This window comes from Tenrec ecaudatus, chromosome 10 (genome assembly GCF_050624435.1).
Source record: "Tenrec ecaudatus isolate mTenEca1 chromosome 10, mTenEca1.hap1, whole genome shotgun sequence".
NCBI lineage: Eukaryota > Metazoa > Chordata > Mammalia > Afrosoricida > Tenrecidae > Tenrec > Tenrec ecaudatus.
In genome coordinates, this window is record NC_134539.1 from 141,465,129 (window position 1) to 141,485,266 (window position 20,138).

At 36.3% G+C, this 20,138-nt stretch overlaps 1 protein-coding gene across 1 annotated transcript in view; it reads left to right on the top strand.

The window, feature by feature from the left end:
- EFCAB13 (EF-hand calcium binding domain 13) overlaps nt 1-20,138 on the top strand; it is a 140,387-nt gene that overhangs the window by 107,897 nt on the left and 12,352 nt on the right. Inside the window, exons 25-28 of the mRNA XM_075559676.1 lie at nt 3,047-3,187; nt 9,026-9,166; nt 9,602-9,673; nt 11,748-11,849. Of these exons, the coding sequence (XP_075415791.1) occupies nt 3,047-3,187; nt 9,026-9,166; nt 9,602-9,673; nt 11,748-11,849 (456 nt within the window). The remainder of the gene's footprint in view (nt 1-3,046; nt 3,188-9,025; nt 9,167-9,601; nt 9,674-11,747; nt 11,850-20,138) is intronic.

The window sequence follows — 20,138 nt, forward strand, 5'->3', positions numbered from 1 at the left end:
AATTATAAGGGGCTAAATTTTAAACCAGCTGCATCTACAATAATCATAGGGTAATTTGATCAGAACCTTAACAAAATAATTCTGAAATTTATTTGGAAGATTAAAAGTTTATGTATAGCTTAGACCATTTTTGAAATAGAGCAATGATGAGAGGACTTATATTATGAAATATGAAGATATAATACCACAGTAACCAAGTAATACAAATAGAGCAATATATTAGAATACCAGAGACACATGTAAATTGGAATTATGCAGATAATGGTGATATCACCAACCAGTAGGAGGAAAGATGTTATTTAGTACATTACTTGGGAAAATTGGTTCATATGTGAGAACAATAAAGTTCAATCCCTACTTTATAACATATTAAAATTTTTTCAAGTGGATTAAAGTTTTAACTGTGAAAAGTATAACTATAAAATTGACAGGAGAAAATATTATATCTTGTGGTTGTGAAGACTACTTAAGTAAGGGTCCCAACAAACACAACCACAGGATAAAAAAGAATTTTATTACATGGAAATGAAAGAGTGTAAAGTAAATTCCTAGACAGGTAATAGGTTAGAAGAAGATAACTCCGTATTTTATGAAAAAGATTAGTATTGAAGACATAGAAGATATAAAGGTTTTTTTGGGTAAATTTACATTAAAAATCATTTGAAAAATTGGTAATGATGTAAGAAAGTAGTTTATAGGAGAAAACCCAACAGCTAATAAGAATTTGAATAAAATTGGAAATACTAATGTCCTGTTGAGACACATACAACTATTTTCACTACAACACTGCTTGCGGGAGAAAAGAAATATAAATAACCTTTTACAAAGGAAAAGTTAAATACAATCTAGTCTATATATACAATAAATCCAAAGTAATAAGCTTGATCTATGTTAACATTTTAGATATATCATATTCAAATGTATGGTTAAGTGAAAAAAGAGTAAATTTATAGCAGAAAATGTTTATTAAATTGTATTTGTCTAAATGAACTTGAGGTAATAATTAAAATTATTTATGAAATAATTATAATGTTTTACTTTCAAGATGAAAAACAAACACTATTTTAAATCTTTGGTTAAAAATAAATAAAAGCTGAAATTACAAGTTGTTTTAAAATAGATAGAATATGAGAACATGTAAAATATGATAAAAATACTGATAGGAAATTTTATAGCAATGTTTTATTAAGATAAAGAAGTATTGAACATAATTGCTTCAATGCACAAAGCTAAATATAGCAAACATAATTTAAAAACAAACAAAGCAATTCCTCCAAAATACTAATCAGTAAATATCAATGAAAGTAGAAGTTTCTGAAATAGAAAGCATATACACACAAAAAAATGGCCTTATAGCCAGAAATTAGTTCTTTAAAAAATATTAATAAATTAAAAAACCTTTAGGAAGTATGATGAAGGGAAAAAAGGAGAGAGAGATTAAAGATACAGAGAAGATTTAAAAGTACCATATATACTCGAGTATAAGCCAACCTGAATATCAGCGGAGGCACCTAATTTTACCACAAAACTGCATAAAATGTGCAAAATCGCTGAATACAAAATGGGTGCATAAGCAAATGTGGTGAAGAAAGCTGATGGTGTCCTGCTATCAAAAAATAAAGTGTCTGGTGTCTTAAAGGCTTGAAGATAAACAAGTGGCCATCTAGCTCAGAAGCAGCAAAACCCACATGGAAGCAGCACACCAGCCTGTGTGATCACAAGCTATTGATGGGATCAGCTATCAGGCATCTAAGACCTAAAATATAACCATATCCTAGGTGAATTGGGTGGGGGCATGGAGTGGAGACCCAATGCCCATCTGTAGACAATTGGACATCCCTTCACAGAGGGGTCACAGGGCAGAGAGGAACCAGTCATGGTGCAGTATAGCACTGATGAAACACACAACTTTCCTCTAGCTCTTTGGTGCTTCCTTCACCCCACTATCATGACCTCAATTCTACCTTACAAATCAGATTAGACCAGAACATGCACACTGCTACAGATAAGAGCCGGCAACACAGGGAATCCAGGATAGATAAACCCCTCAGAGCCAACAAGGAGAGTAGAGATACCAGGAGAATTCTGACTGGGTTGATGGAGAAAGGGGGAATCCATCACAAGAATCATCTAGAACCCCCTCCCAGGGAAACGAATAGCGGAAAAGTGGGTGAGGGGTGACAGAGGATGATGTAAGATATGGAAAAATAATCTATAATTTATAAAGGGTTCATGAGAGAGGATAGGTGGGGGAGGGGTCAGGAAGAAATAGGGAGCTGATATCAGGGGCTCAAGTGGGAAGAGAATGCTTTGAAAATGATGATGGTGGCATATGTGGAAATGTGCTTGACACATTGGAAGAATGTAAGGATTGTGATAGAGATGTAAGAACCCCCAATAAAAGTATTGTTTTTAAATGTGCTGAAAAACTTGGCTTATACATGAGTATATATGAAAAATGTTCAAAGTTAATAAAACAGTGGTTCTCAAAATTCCCAATACTGTGACCCTTTAATACAGTTCCTCATATTGTGGAGGCCCCCTACCCATAAAAATATTTTTGTTGCCACTTTATAACTGTAATTTTGCTACTGTTATGAACCGGCGACCCCTGTGAAAGGGTTGTTCAATCCCCAAAGGGGTTGCGACCCACAGGTTGAGAACCGCTTTATTAAATAAGCATCAATTTATTAGCTTCTTATTAACAGCACTGTCATTTTTCTAACTATTGGAATGGAGTAAGGACTCCTTTTTTGTTTTCTAATGAGAGTACTATTTCTTTGGTATTATTGGACTGTTTTGTTGCTTAGCTCTTCTAGTCGAACACTTAAGGTATAATGTTTTAAATGTTTCTTGTGTTTTAGTTTAAGTATTTAAGCTTATAAACTTTGTAGAACTTTCAGTTTGGTAACTAATTCAATGAGGCAAAAATCTCAAGGCTCCTGAGTATTTTATAATGAATACATTTCACTCAAATCCAGATGTGTGCTTATCTGGAGGGACTAAACTACTATGCAGCTATACATTTTGTTGTCATTGTATATAGGAATAGAAGATGCATGGAACATTATCAGTACTAGTTCTGATGAGAAAGCTGAAGTTAAAGACCTTTCATCTACTCTGAAAAGCTCAGAGAAACCCTTAAATAAAGAGCAAAGCGAGGTGTCACCACACTTTGCAACAGATGGTAAGTACTTCAGTCACCTCTCAGGTCTTCTGTTTAAAGTATACATGTTCACACAGGTGAACATTTTTTAAAGACTGATAATACTGTGCTTAGGGAAGTTACTATGGAATTGGTCTGCTCATATATTGATCATTATGAATTATTACCATAGTTTAGGTATTCTTTATTAGTATAATATGGCATTCTTTATTTGGATAAAATTAATAGATAGAAAATAAAGTTACCCACTTTTATAAATAGATGCTCATTTATTGGGATGTAATGGTCAAACAAGAAATGTAATAGATATATATATTTCCCTATTGTTATATTTAAATATATTTACTTATGTACATATATTTATATGTTAAGTATTAAGGCAGGAGATGGACATTGTGCCTCTACTCACGAACTCCCTCAATGCAAGAACACTTTGTTCTAATAATCTGGCAGTTTGTGATGTTCACCTTCCCTGACATGATCACTGAAGACAAACTGGGTGCATAAGCAAATGTGGTGAAGAAAACTGATGGTACCTGGCTATCAAAAGATATAGCACCTAGGGTCGTAAAGACTTGAAGATAAATAAGCAGCTATGTAGCTGAAAGGCAACAAAGGCCACATGTAAGAAGAAGATCAACCTAAGTGATCAAGAGGTGCTTATGGGATCAAGTAGCAGGCTTCAAAGACCCAGAACAAAAAAATCCTATTGATGTGAATGAGGAGGAAGGCAGAGTGGAGACCCAAAGTTCATCTGTAGACAGTGGATATCCCCTTACTGAAGGGTCACAAGGAAGAGATGAGCCAGTCAGGGTGCAGTATAGCACGAACGAAACATACAACTTTCCGCTAGTTCTTTAATGCTTCCTCACCCCCCCACACACACTATCATGACCCCATTTCTACCTTAAAAATCTGGATAGACCAGAGCATGTACACTGGCACCCAACACAGGGAATCCAGGGCAGAGAAACCCCTCAGGACCAATAACGAGAGTAGTGATACCAGGAGGGGCAGGGGAAAGTGGGGGGATAAAGGGAGAACCAATTATAATGTTTGATATATAACCCCCTCTCAGGAGAACGGACAATAGAAAAGTGGGTGAATGAAGACAATGGTTAGGTCAGGACATGAAAAAAATGATAATTTATAAATTATCAAGGGTTCAGGAGGGAGGGAGGGTATTCCGGGCAGGGTGGGGGGGGTGGGGTGTGGGGGATGAGCTTATGTCAAAGGCACAAGTAGAAAGAAGACGTTTTGAAAATAATGATGGCAACATATGTACAAATGTTCTTGGCACAATGGATGGATGTGATAAGAGCTGTAAAAGCCCCCAATAAAATGATTTAATAAAAAGAAAGAAATGTAATAGAATCCTACTCTTCTTTTTCTACAAACCTTGTTGTAGAAATAGGGTATCACTTATGGGTAGGGGTTCATTTCTGGCCTTTTGTTGCAGAATACAATGTTAGTTTCCTTATATTAGTCACATATGTTTTAGATTAGATGAGTTATTGAAGGACATGATTGAGATTCAGCAAGCGATTTCTTGAAGGATTAGAGGTTTGCACAAGGAATTTAAGTGCAAACTCAGAGAGGGCAGGCAGCACTTGTTTAGCATTTTGCTCTAGATGTAAGGATAAGGTTACAATAAAGCCTGTTTTTTTTTCATCACCTCATAAAGTGACTCTTTGTCTTTTATTTATAAAATAGCTCATTTTATCCAATAAATATTTAAAATGGAATTGTTTTAAATATCATGATCCCACATGTAAATCCTTTACTTACTTCATGTTTTTTTTTTTTTCCAGCATGGAGTGTTTAGAATATCTTTGTAGTATCTATTTGGCTTATTTAATTCTAGAGAATTAATAAACATTTCACTAAAACTGCTCAGTACATGAATTTCTATTAACTTTAAGCACCAATATACATAGAGTAGATAGTATAGAGAGTATGTGACTATTTGCTAAAATTAGTTTCATTCAATTGTATAATATATTTTGGCTGTAAGGTTTTTTTCTTGGCTGTAATTTAAAAAATCATTTTGTTTAATCTTTGGTAAAAGTTTACATAGCAACTTAGGTTTTCATTTGATGATATCCATACAAATTGCTTGGTAGCATTGTTAAGCGTTTGTTGTGACTTATAGAAACTCTGTATATACAAAATAAAATAATGCCCGGTCCTGTGCCATCAACACAATTGTTCTTATGTTTGAGCCCATTGTTGCAGCCATTTTCAAGCAATCTGGTTGAAGGTCTTCCTCTTTTTGGCTTCTCTACATCACCATGAATCACATCCTTCTCCAGGAACTGGTGTCTCCTGGTAACATGCCCCAAGTACTCGAGACAAAGTCTTTCCATCCTTCCTTCTAAGGAGCAGTCCAGCTGTACTTCTTCCAAAACAGATCTGTCTGTTCTTTTGGCTGTCTGAGGTACTTTCAGTATTTTTCCAAGGCCATAATTCAAACGCATTGATTCTTCTTTTGTTTTCCTTATTCAATGTCTAACTTTCACTTGCGTGTGAGGCGATTGAAAATACCATGGTTTGGGTCAGGTGCACCTTAGTCCTCAAAGTAACACCCTTGACTTTTCAACACTTACAGGTGGTTTTGTGCAGCAGATTTACCCAATGAGAATGCATCATATGATCTGTGACTGAGTACTGTTTCCATGAACACTGATTGTGGGTCTACTGTAATTAAGATGAATCCTTGAAAACTTCCTTCTTTTCTCAATTTATTATGATGTCGCCTATTGACACAGTTGTGAAGATTTTGGTCTTCTTTACATTGAGTTGTAATCCACACTGAAGGTTGCAATCCTTGATCTTCATCAGCAAGTGTTTCAAGTGCTTCAAGACCTCCTCACTTACAGAAAGCAAGATTGTGTCACTGGCATATCAAAATTTGCTAATAAGCCTTCCTCCAATCCTGATTCCACAATCTTCTTCATATAATCCAGCTTCTCTGATTGTTTTCTCAGCACACAGATTGGACACGTGTGGTGAAGGATACAACCCTGTAGCACACTCCTTTTCTGATTTGAAAACAGGCGCTATTCCTTTGTTTTGTTCACACAACTGCCTCTTGATCATTGTACGGGTTCTGCAGGAGCACAATGAAGGGTTTAGAATTTGTTATTTTCAAAGCTACCCATAGTTTGCTATGATCCACACAGTCATGTACTTTTGCACAGTAAACAAAACACGAGTAAGCATCTTTTGAAATCCTCTGATTTCAGCCAAGATCCATCAGATGTTGGCAATGGTGCCACTTGTTTCACATCCTCATATGAATCCAACCTGAACCTCTGGCAATTCCAGGTCAATATACTGCTGCAACTGTTGCTCAATGATCAAAAGCAAATTTTACTTGCACGTGATATCAGTGATATTCTTCTTTAATTTGAGCATTCTTTTGGGTCACTTTTTTGGTGTGTGGAATGATACAAATATGGATCTCGTTAGTCAGGGGACCAAGTAGCCGCCTTCCAAATTTCTTGGCATAGATGGAATGAATGCCCAATGCTTCATCAACTTGTTGAAACATTCACTGACATTCCTGTCAACTCCTGGAATCTAGTTTTTGACTAATGTCTTCAGTGCAGCTTGAATTTCTTCCCTTAGTACCCTTGGTGCTTGATCATATGATACCTCTTAAAACGGTGGAACATCACTTAATTCTTTTTATTTAACTGAAATAGAGCTACAAGGTGACTTCACTTTCTGGCTCAAAGGGTAACTAAGGATCATAGTTTCAGGGGTTAGGAAACTGAGTCTTTAGTGAATATGAATGTTACTCTAGATACATGTATAGGTACCTATAAATACCAATATGTGGGTATAGACACATAAATAGGGGTTTTCAGAAAGTTTATGGAAACTGGATTTAAAAGATAATGGATTTTTTCAACAAACTTTTTGAAGCCCCCTCACATTCATCGAAAACATAAATATGGACACTCTTCAGACATAACCAAATACCTTCCAACTTTGGTTTTCTGGGTTTGAAGGTTTAAGACCATAGTCTTATGGAATAACTCAGTCAGTTGTTGTAACATCATTCACAAAAATCATGACATGTATCCTAGTGAAGTGAGCAGTGTCTACGTCTGAAGTTTGTGAGCAGAGCAGCATCTGAATTGCAAAGACTAGTCTCCCGTGCCTGAAACACAAAGAGTGAATAAAATCTAAGGCCATTAGTCCAGCGGACTAGAGATACTTCTAGGATCCATGCTGGCATGCTGGGTTATGCATTCCTAGCCACCAGACCACCAGCCACTTCACAGGAGAAAAATGGGGCTTTCTATTCCTATACAGTGTTCCACTCTCAGAAACTCACAAGGGCAGTTATACCCTGCCTTTAAGGGTTGCTATGAGTCAGAATTGACTCAATGGCAGTGAGAAATAGATACTTCTAAGAGCCCTCATGGCATAGTGGATTATGTGTTGGTCTGCTAGCCACAAAATGGTGCAAAGCCACCAACTGCTCTGCAGGAAGAGGCCTCTGCTCCCATAAAGATTTAAAGCCTTGCAAACCCGCAGGTGTAATTCTGCTCTGTCTTATAGGATTCCTATGTGTAGGAATGCACTATGGTGGTGAGTTATAGATAGTTCTAAGGAGTTTTGGTGGCACAGTGGGTTAACAGTTGGGCTACTAGTTGAAAGGTCTGTGGTTCAAAACCTACCAACTGCTCCATGAGAGAAAAACAAGGCTGTCTGCTTCCATAAATATTTGCAGTCTTGGAAATCCTTAAAAGCAGTTCTACTATGTCCTATGGGCTTGCTAAAGGCTGGTATCAACTTGATGGCAGTAGGCTTTTAAAATAAATACTTATGTTTATTCTCAACTATATACACAACTGTACCTAGTCAGTTGTTTTTATTCATGCATGTACATTTAGAACCACTTTTCCCTTCACTCTAAGTAAGTTCCATATTTTTATGCCAGTAATGTGCACCTTCTGTTTGTTTGCTAGCCACCCCTACTCACCCAGGTAATTTTGTAAGCACACTATGCTGATTGTTTTTTATAGCAACATGTAAAACAATTGGCATGTTGGTGTTTATGAAAATATCTCATGGGGGAGGGAGTGGTTATCAAAAAACATGGAAAACATTGTTTGCCTAAGAATATAGTAATTTCTACAGTATAAAGATACGTTTCCATCCTCTTTCCTAGTAACCACTAATGAACATTGATCTCTCTCTTCCTGTCTTCATATAAAAGAAGAATCATACAATATTTGTCCTTGTATGCTTGACTTATTTCACTTAGCATTATGCCTTTCAGGTTTATCCATGTTAAAATATATTTAGCAAACTCATCATTGCTTTTTAGGATTTCCTACTATTTCACATGTATGTACTACAGTTTGCTTGTGCACTCATCTGTCGATGGCCTTGTTAGGTGTTTCCATTTAATTGCTATTATGAATAAAGAAACATGATGATAGTTGCATGTATGTCTGTTTTTGTTATTTTTAGGTCTCTAAGGTATATACAAAAAGAGCCTGGTAGCACTGTCAGGTAGCACTGAACTGCAAATGTAAGGCCAGCAGTTCAATCCCACTAGCTGCCATCTGCTCCTGTACAGGTCTAGATAGGGTCACCATGAGTTGGAGTCAATCTGATGGTGGTTTAGTTTTGTTGGGCAGTGGTGGTGGTGGGGAGAATGAACTGTATCTTAATTTTAAATTACTGTTTAATTAACTTATACAAACAAAGCCTGTTGATATGTTTAAAAGCTTTTAAATTTAGCATTCAATCATATACCTATTTTCTGCATGCTGTCCATGTTAAGCCTTAGAAAAGACTCTGTCCCAACTTCATTATTTATCTTTCATGTACTTACAGAGTTATTTAAAGATATTGAAAATGTTGACAAAATCAGAAATGGTAAGATGCCTGTAAGCGAACTGAGCGATCTCTTGAGCACTGGAATTCCATTACGCAGCCAGACATTCCAGGAGATCCTGAGACAAGCATCTATTGATGGTAAATCTTTGTTGAAAGAACATTATATGTTGAGCTGAATTAAGTCTAAGTTATGCCTGTGTGCTTGGAACATCTGTTGTATATGTGTACATTTCAGATTGACTAGATTTTAGAACCATAATGAGAACATAGGCATACTATGAGCAAGTGAAAATTCATATTGCTATTCTCCTGGAAATATTTTCTTAAGAGGCAACCTCCACCTAGCATCAAATTTATAAAACATAGGTGTAAATAGGAGTATTTAAGACAACTGAATTAATATAGTGAAATTTAAATTCTGTTTTGAAGGAAAAGATTTTGGATAAAACTCTTAAGTTAATTGATTTTTATCCAGTTAATTTTCTCCTACCTGTTGCTACCTCACCAATATTATTTAATGATTATTAAGATTGATATATTGCCATTTCATAACTGTTATACTTTTCGTTTCAGAAAATAGTGAAGTATGTCTCAAACAAATTTTGGAGACTTTGGACACACGTAAACCAGATCCAGTATTTGAAGGTAAGTCATTCAGCTAATAAGACACTTCATTGTAGGTATTTGCCTTAGCTTACATTGGCTTTTGAAATTCTTTATTATTTTAAAACAGTTTTATGAAGCCTAATTGACATGAAAGAAACTATAATACTTAAAGTGCACAGTTTGAGAAATTTTATCACACACACGCATGAAACAATCAAGATACACATCCAGATATGGCTGTTAGATAACAATCACGGGAAAATCTCAGCAACTACTGGAGAAGTTCCACCAGAAACGTTGTCCTGTACTTCCTGGCAGAAATTCAATTTAAAAGTTAAGTAATTCCAAGTTTATTAAAGTGGAAGAGCAGCAACATCTGCTGACAAATACCCCATTACCATTGACCAGCAGCATGAGCCACTTCTGTGAGCCCCACTCCTCTCCAGCACAACCAATTTTTCCTAGTCCCTGAGGCTACCCAGCCAGCTCAGCCTCCTACCTCAGTGGTCTCTGGTGAATAGCATATCACATGGGCAGCTTAGTGCAGACACATTTAGTACTCAAGTTGCACTTTTCACTATTTTCCCCTTCCTCTTCCTTTCCTGCTTTATTCTCTGGTGCCCTCTCCGGCCACATGCCCCACCTCCCCCAATGTAGCGCACACGGGCACATAATAAAACTACCAAAGGAGTAGGAATCCCCACCCACAAGATGGGTTTATTGTTTATTTTCTTTTTGGTTTTTGTTCTTTTGTTCTATTTTAATACCTTTATTATTTTTCTAATTTCTCCCAGTTCTTCTGGTGTCCTCTTCTGGTGTGACTCCTTCCTCCTGGGAATACATATTCCCCATGGCAAAAACAGGCAGGTCTGGAGATTCCAGCATACTCACACAAACAAGGACTTCTGTCTTTTTTCTCTAAGAGCATAGACGTGCCCACATTCACACTCCTATAGCAACAAAACGTCAGCACTCACACCTAAGCCACATGCAAGTCTTTTGTCTAATTTCTTTTCCCTACACATGTACCCATTATCTCTTTCTACTTTACCACGTTTTCCTTATGAAGTATATTTCCATGAAAACTATTAGTTTTATTGCCCCTCTTAAAATACCTTTTACTATTACTTGTACAAATCTTTGAGCTTATCCTGACAGCTATTTATTATTTCTATCATTATTTTTGTTTTATTCTCTGCCTTCTTCCTCCACTTTCTTCCTTTAACTATATCTTTTCTCTTTCTCTACTTCACCACTGTATGTTTTCCTGCTCAAATTAAACTCCTCCCACATCACTCAGTCACTGTCATTGAGTTGATGCTGATTCACAGCGACCCTATAGGAAGAACTTGCCTGGTGGATTTCTGAAACTGTAACTCTTTTTTGAGAGTTGAGAACCCCATCTTTCTCCCATAAATGGCTGGTGGTTTCCACATCACTAGACAGAGTCAACTACCTCTCCAAGACCCAGAAGTTTACATGCCATTAATAGCTGTACCATGTTGCTGAGAAAACAGCCACATTAAGTCCCCCAAAATCAAGAAAAACAAACACAAACAACCCAAAATTAACCAAATCCAATGGAGTACTCTGAGAAAGAGACCTGGAACTACCAGAAACAGAATTCAGAATTATATTAGGTCCTTTCAAAAGATGTGGGGAACATTCATGAGAATGGAAGAAGTTGAGAAATTAAAATACTTAAAACAAAAGGAACCCCAGAAGATAATCAATGAGATAGTAGAATTAGGAAACATATTAAAAAATCTGAGGAATAAAATCGAAGAAAAGGAAAATCAAATAAGCGAGCTTAAAGACAATCACTCTGACTCTAATAGCTGAGCCAAGTGAGCAACAAACCAGCAAAGGAATCTTAAAAATTCTGAGAATGTGGGAAACTATGAAGAGAAACAATCTTTGTCTCATCAGGATCCCAGATCAAGAAGAAACAAACAAAATCTACAGAGAAAATAGAATGAGAAATCATGGGGAAAAATTTCACCAATATTACAAAAGAGGAGGAAATAACTATTCAAGAAGTGAAGAAAATCCAAAATAGGATAGTCCCCAAAGAAAAACATTATAGTATGTCATTCTCATACTCTCCAACTAGCAGGAAAAGGAGAGAATCATGAGGGTAGCAAGAGGGCAAAACAGTTCTTACAAAGGAAAACTGATAAGGATAAGCTCAGACTTCTGAGGAGAAGCTATGCAGGTAAGAAGACAGCAATGGGGTGACACATATAAAATTTTGAAAGAAAAAAACCTGTTAACCAAGAATCCCTTATGCAGTAAAGTTATCCCTCAAATATGAGGGAAATAAGGGTATTTCCAGACAAACTAAAGGAATCCATAAAAATGAGCAGTATTACAAAAAAAATTTAACTAGATGGACAGCAGAGGTACCCGAGAGTACCACACAGCACACCACCACCAAGAAACCAATACAGTGAAACCTGCAATCAAGACAATACAGAAATAAAGAAGGAACAAAGACTCCAGTATAACCACATATAAAAAAAGGGAAAGGATACACTTCTATCCCCCTAAAAAATTCCTCATGCCCTTTTGAATTCCTCTAGATTTCCCATTGTTTTTCCTTCATTTCCAGGTACTTTCTGTCACTTTCTGTCCCAGATCTTCATATGAATGGAATAATATCATATTGATGAATATAATATTGAATAATATATAATATATTAATATTATATTAATTTTTGCTGAATTCTTTTACTTAGCATCATTTTTGAGATTTACTCATGTTATGTGTATGTACCAATAGGCCATCCCTTTGTTTTGCTGAGTAGTAGCCCATTGTACAGTTTACCATGGTTTATCTATTTATTCAATTAGTGATGTACATTAAGTTGTTTCCAGGTTTTGGTTTCTACAAATGAAACTGCTATGAACAATTGTGTGCCAGTATTTGTTTATATACATATATAATTTCATTTATGTATTATAGCTTATTCAGTAATTACCTAGAACGGAATAGCTAAACTATATTATAGGCATATGTTTATCTTTTTAAGAGGTTGAACTATATTTCAAAGTGGGTGTATAATTTTACATTTCTACATACAATGTAAGAGAGTCCCAGTTTCTCTAAATTCATACCAGCACTTAGTATAGTCAGTTTATTATTTTAGCCCATCTTTCTTCCAAGGAGTGGCTGACGGTTTTTGAACTGCTAACCTCGTTGTTGTTAGCAGCCCCACATGTAATCACTTTGAATAGTTGCATAAGGAACCCTGGTGGCAAAATGTTCCATCACTCACTTATTAACCTAAATGTTGGTGATTTGAAACCACTAGTTACTCTGTAGGAGAAAAGACCTGGCCATATGCTCTTGGAACAATTACAACCTAGGAAATTCAATTAAACAGTTCTGCTCTATGAGTCTGAATTAAAAATACCTAGGAGAAACAATAAATGTTTAGTATACTTCACTGTAGCTTTAATTTGTACTTCCTTAATGACTAATGAGGTTGAGCATCTTCTCATGTGCTGTCTGTCACCTCTATATTGTGTGTGCATGCGTGTGTTGTGTATGCTTATACTTTTTGCTTATTTAAACAATTGGGTTATTTTCTTATTTACATATTCTGAATAAAAATCCTCAGATATACGCTTTATAAATATTTTTCTCAGTGTGGGCTTTCCTATGTGCTTAATAGTGTCTTTAGGAGGGCAATAGTCTTAATTTCAATGAAATTAATTAATATTTTGTGAATCATAGGTTTTCTTTCTTTTTTTTAATTAATCATTTTTGGGGGAGCTCTTTTAGATATGATAACAATCCATAATTCAATTATATCAAGCATATTTGTACAATTGCTGCCACCATCAGTTTCAAAACATTTTCTTCTTGAACTCTTTGATATCAGCTCCCCTTTATGCCCTCCCTCTCCCATCTTGCCCCCCAGGAACCATTATTATATTATTGTTATTATTATCATTGTTATTATTTTGCTGTATCTTACACCATCCAGTATATAAATTCCCTTACAATTTTGTTATTCTTTCCCCTTGAGTGGGGTTATATAGTCATCATTGCTATCAGCTCCCTTTTCCCCCCTTTTCCCATACCCTTAGGGAATCATTACTCCCATTATTGTTTCTGAAGGGTTACCTATCTTGGCTTCCATGCATCAAATGAACTTAATTATAAAACTTAACATGCAGGTGTAACAAGATTAATGAAGTAAAACAAAGTAAATATTAAAAACTAGAGGATAGTTATGTATTTCTTCAGTGCTATATCTCACTCTGGATATGTCATCCCTTCTGTGTAGTCCTTCTGTGAGGGACGGTCCAATGATCTCACAGGTGGGTTTTGGATCTCCACTTTGTCTACACTCCTTCACATCAATTTGATTGTTTGTTTTGAATTTCTGATACCTATTTTCAATGCCACCTCATGATCACACAGATCATACTTTTAATGTCATGATTTTTTTTGCCTTACTCAAAATCAAAAAAGTTTCATCCCATGTTTTATTCCAGAAGCCATACAGTCTTTATTTTTAAATTTGGAGCATATAGTTCATTTTATAAAATAGTTTTATTAGTACTTCATCAACATGTCTTATAATTCAGTAATTCCATCAAGTCCAATCAAGTTGTATAATCATCATCACAATCAATTATAGAACATTTTCTTCTTTGTACACATTGTGATTCATGTAATTATTTTTCTAATTGTGACAAAAATATACACAACAAAACATTCTCCAATTCTACAACTTCTACAGTATAATTCAGTGCCATTGATTATATTCTTTGTATTGTACATTATTATTTTTTTAAGTAATTTTATTGAGGACCCTTACAGCTCTTATTACATTCCATACATCAATTGTATCAAGCATATTTGTACATATGTTTCCATCATCATTTCCAAAACATTTTCTACTTGAGCCCCTAGCATAAGCTCCCCCTTTTTCTCCTCTCTCCCCCACCATCCAACCTTGTGAATCCTTCATCAATTATATATTGTTATTATTATTTCGCATCTTACACTGTCTGTTGTCTCCCTTCATCCACATTTCTGTTATTCATCCCCTTTGGGGTGGGGGCTATATAGCCAACCTTGTGACGAGTTCTCCCTTTCCCCTTCCTAGCCATCCCCCTACTCTCATGATATCGCTACTCTCACTACTGTTCCTGAGGGGTTTATCTGTCCTGAATTCTATGTGTCAAGAGTTCTTCTCTGTACCAAGGTGTGTTCTCTGTTTTAGCCAGATTTGTAAGGTAGAAGAAGGTCATGGTAGTGGGGAGGAGAGAGCATTCAAGAACTAGAGGAATGACATGTGATTTGTCGGTGCTATACTAAACCTTGGTTGAATCATCCCTTCCTTATAACCCTTTTGTGGGGGATGTCCAATTGTCTACAGATGGGCTTTGGGTCTCCACTCCAACACCTCTCATTCGCATCGATATAGTTGTTTGTTTTGGGTCTTTTGATACCTGATACCTAATCCTGTCTACACATCATGATCTCACAGGCTGGTGTGCTTCTTTCATGTGGGCTTATTTGCTTCCCTGCTAGATGGCTGCTTATTTAACCTCAAACCTTTAAGACCCCAGACGCTATATCTTTTGATAGCCGGGTACTGTTTGCTCTCTTCACCAGGTTTGTTTATGTACCCATTTTGTATTCAGTACCCATTTAGTATTCAGTGATCATGTCAGGAAGGTGAGTATCAAAGAGCATCAGGTTATCAGAACAAAGTGTTCTTGTCTTAAGGGAGACCTTGAGTAGAGACCCAGAGTCCATCTTCTATCTTAATCCATAACATATAAGTATATACACACTGGCCTCTATCCCTTTTATTATAAGTTAATATATTTACATATATGCATGCCTATAGCTATACTTCTATAAATAGCTTTTGCCTCCTATTTATTTACTCTATTTCCTTTCACCTTCCTTTTATTCCACTATCATGCTCACCCTCCATTTGGCTCTCAGTAATTCCTCTCAGATACATTGAACTTGATTAAACCCAACCAGCCATTATACAACCTCCATGCCATAAATCTTTGATCTCTTGTTCCCTTATCTCTGAGTTTGTTGGCTCCCCACTCCCCCTGCCTGCCCCCTTCTTTCCCATATCCCCCCCAAAACCCTACCTGTCCCATTGTTTTCTCCTCAGGATTGTTTATCCTGGCTGTCTTACATAGATAGACATAGGGTTGGATGAGGTGCCAAGCCTGTCCCCCAAGTCAGAAGTCTATTTTCAGGATTCCTTGGGGATTTGGTTACTTTGATTCCCCTGCTGCCCTGTCGCACTCCTTTTGCATTTCACTACGCTGTGCATGGGACAGACTAGCACACTTTTTGCACGGTGTCTCCAGTGCTGTCCCCTATAGCACTATGGATCAGTGAAGGAATGTCTTGTCTCGTGGAGGGGCCGGCCCTCTCTGTGCATTGACTGCTTCTGAACAGGGATGTCATCCTCGGGGCTTTGTGGGACCATGATGAGGTTCTCTCTCTCCCCTTCTCCCTCTTAGTTCATTCCTGTGTGTTCTAGTTAGACCTGCCTCTCTCTCTGGGCCATATCTTCAGTGCTGTTCTCTGTATTACTGCCTTCTGGGGAGCAGGTCAATATAGCTTGGCTTGGGTCTGGCCCCGTCATCCTCTCTGTTAGTTTGCTGCTCCATGCTAGTGTATTGCCCTCAAGGCTTGGCCCTCTGGGAGGAGTCTGATTCCTCTCTCCTTTGCTGTGGAGTCAAAACAATACCCTCCCTGTGGGTGTATTAGTGTCTTGTTCCTCATCACTCTAGTTTCCCCCCCCCCTTTTTTCCCTTCCCCCTCTCCTTTCCCTTCCTTTTCAGTTGGCTGCCATATCCATCCCTGAGTGTGTCAGATCCCTGCCAAAGTGCCTAAACCTTGACCCAGGATTTATGCATTAAGTAGCTTATCCCCTATGCCCATTGTACTTTTTGAGCTTACCTCGGTGTACAACATTATTGATATCCTTTTCCAAATTTTTCTACTACCATTAACATAAACTCAGTGCTTCCTAAGCAACAAATCTTTCTCCTTCACTCATGGTAATCATTGGTCAAGTTTGTTTTTTTTCTGTTTTTTTTTTAGTAGTTTTCTTAATATAGTATTCAAATGTCATACACTTTCATGGTTAAATTGCTTTGATAAAAAGAGCTGTGGGAAGGGAAAAATGAGGAGCTGATAGCAAGGGCTCAAGTAGAAAGCAAATGTTTTGAGAACGATGATGGCAACAAATGTACAAATGTGCTTGACACAATGGATGTATGAATTGTGATAAGAGTTTAGGAGCCCCCAATAAAATGATTTTAAAAAAAAGAGCTGTTTATACATCATCATAACCAATTCTAGTGTTCCCTCCCCGTCCTGCATTAATTGTTTTCTTCCCCAATCCCCTTATTCTTCCACATGCCGCCCCTCCATAGCTCTGATAAACCATTCTAGTAGTTATTGTCTTTGAATTAAGTTTTCAGTGTAGAGAAAAGTTTAGATTGAGATTTATTTTTTACAAATAGATATTTAACTGTCCTACCACCATTTTGTAAAAGAGGTCATTTATCCACTCAATTGCCTTTGCATTGTTGTTGAAAACCAGTTGTGTGTGTTAGTGTCCACCTATTCTGGGTTCTCTATTTTGCTTCATTAATCTTTTCTCTTCTTTTATGTAGTGCTGTATCTTCTTAATTACTGTAGCTTAATAATAAGTATTGAAACAAATCAGACAGTGTTAGTCCTCCAAGTTAGTTGTACTTTTCCAAAGTAACTTTGTTCTAGGTATTTTACATTGTCATATGAATTTTATGATAAGTTTATAAATTCATATTTTAAAATATCAGATGAAATTTGGTCAAATTAGGGAGTTTATGATATACAAATTTGATTATATAGTCTTTGATAGTTACTATTAAAGTTTATCTATTACAAATAGCAGTTAAAGTATAATTTATAATTGATAAATAAGTTATAAAGTTAGTTTACAAATATGTATCATGTTTTATGTCAAAAGTTTGGTTTTTGGTGACTATCATTAATTATTTTAAAAGATTTGTATAAACTCATTACATTGAATTTAGAGTTATAAAACATCCAATTAATTTAAGTTTTAAATGAGCAATATTTTTTCAGTACTCTTTTATTCTGAGTTACTACATGGGTAATCTTAACTATATTAATTTCTATCAAGGTGATCAAGTGTGTTTTTCATTAATTGTTTGGAATACCATTGATTAAACTTTACAATTAACCTAGTGTGTCATTGAAGAAACTACAAGAGTGTATCCCCCTCAAACCAGAATTTTTTCCAAAGCTATGTATTTAATATCTTTACAAAACAACCTTATCACCTTCAGAGTACTCTCCATTATACTTAATAAGTTTGTCAAGTCTGCGATTCTAATCTCGGAACCATTTTTCAAACTCAACTGTTGGGATGGCTGACAGCACCATCCTCGTTTTTTTTCTTCTTCTTCACCTCTTCTGTGTCATCAAATTGCTGTCCTTTCAGGCCCCTCTTCATTTTCAGAAACAAACAAAAAAAAAGTTCCACAGAGTGAGGTCAGGTGAATAACGTGCCTGAGGTAAAAGAGGTATGCTGATTTTTTGCCAAAAATTGGCCCACTGAGATGACTGTGAGCAGGTGCATTGTTATGGTGGCAAAACCAGTCTCCTGTCTGCCATAAACCAGGCCTTTTTTTGTCACACACTGTTACACAATCATTTTAGAACCTCTAAATAGAAAGCTTGATTAACAGGCTGACCTGGTGGCATGAACTCCAAATGCACCATGGATTGAGATTTTCATCTGTTAGGGAACTTGACAGATGTCCAGAATGAGGTTTGTTATTAATTGACATTTCACCCTTTATGAAACGAGAAAACTACTCGTACACTGGAGTTTTCCCCATAGCGCTGTCCTTGTAAGCTGTGTTCATCATTACGACAGTTTCTACAGCATTTTTCCCTAGCAAGAAACAAAATTTCACAGCCGCACACTATTCTCTTAAATTGGCCATCATAAAAAACGAAGTTTGAGTGACACTGCTTTTACAAAAACAATCACTATGACCAGAGAGAACCTTCCCAGGCAACACCACTGGGTACACTAATTCAGAGTTGCTCAGTGCTTACCTAGGAGGTAAAAATACGTTCTATGGAAGCTCCACCTAACGGAGCTATTTTCTGATTTTTTGGGGTACCCCCTTGTAGACTTCAGAGATGTTTTAGTGATACTTCAGTGTGTCAATCTATAAAAACATGGCTGGTAAATATTATGCTTTATATTTTATAAACTTAGCTATAAATTTAGCAGTCTTCCTAAATTGTACACTATTTTCTGAATTAATATGGTCTTTTATTATTGCTTCAGGAAACCTACAGAATAGAATAGAATAGAAAGTTTTCTGTGGGTATGTTTTAAATGAAATATAGTGTTAATAATGTAGCTATGACCCAACTACTTGAATTAGTTGGGAGTTAAGGAAAGCCACATAACTGTAAATAAAGGTAATTTAATTTTGTGTTTTAACATCTCTAATCTCTTCCATGCGATATTATTAATGAACATTTTTGCTCCATAGTGAAAGCCTGTTAGAATAACTACCTGTGCACATTTTCGTTATAGTCCTGCCTTTCTAGATAATACTGTTTCATGTAGATCTGATGCCATTATAGAATGCTGTTCTGACTCATCCAAAAAAGGATCCGAGGAGGTCAAATAATGGTAGACTAGATATATATTTGAAGGCATTTGATATGATTAGAAGGCATAGAGGTGAAAAAAGAATGACAAAGGAATAGAGCCGGTGAGTCAGACTGAGGATAGTGAACCATTGGAGAACAAGATTCAGAGGTTAAGAGTTTAGTAGAAATGGGATTATCTAAACAAAGAAGTCTTTAGTCGAAGCACTTTCTTTCATATCGCTTTCTTTCTTTCCTCCATCTAAACTAGAAGAGGAGTGATCAGGTGTCAGGATTTTTGAGATGAGATTAGTGTAGGCTCAACCTGATTTTGATGCTTGTGTCTGACACCTAGAAATGACCTGGCTTATTGAAGATTTAGGTTGGGAGACGGAGAGCTATCTGGCTTAATGGGAAATAAGATTATCTAATAAGTGAATATGGTTACTCTTCTGTGTCCCTATAATTTACTTTAAAAATTACACTATACTTTTCTAGATAAATTTGGGATTATGATTCAAGCAGTAACTTCCAATGCATGTGATTTATATAACTCATTGATAAAGCAGTTAGAGGCATGGCTGTAATATTAAGGGTTCAATTTGGAGAAGAAAACTCTTAGTGTTTGAGATATAGTCAGGAAGGAGCACAAAGTACATCAACTCAGAAGAACCTCTAGCGTTTTAAAGTTTCTTTACAGAAGAACCCTAACATCTTATTCCCTGTCACAGTAAATTCTTTAATTACAATTTCATGTACAGGTTTTGTGGCAATTTGACCCTTATAAATATGTATCCACTAGAAAGTAAAGACTGT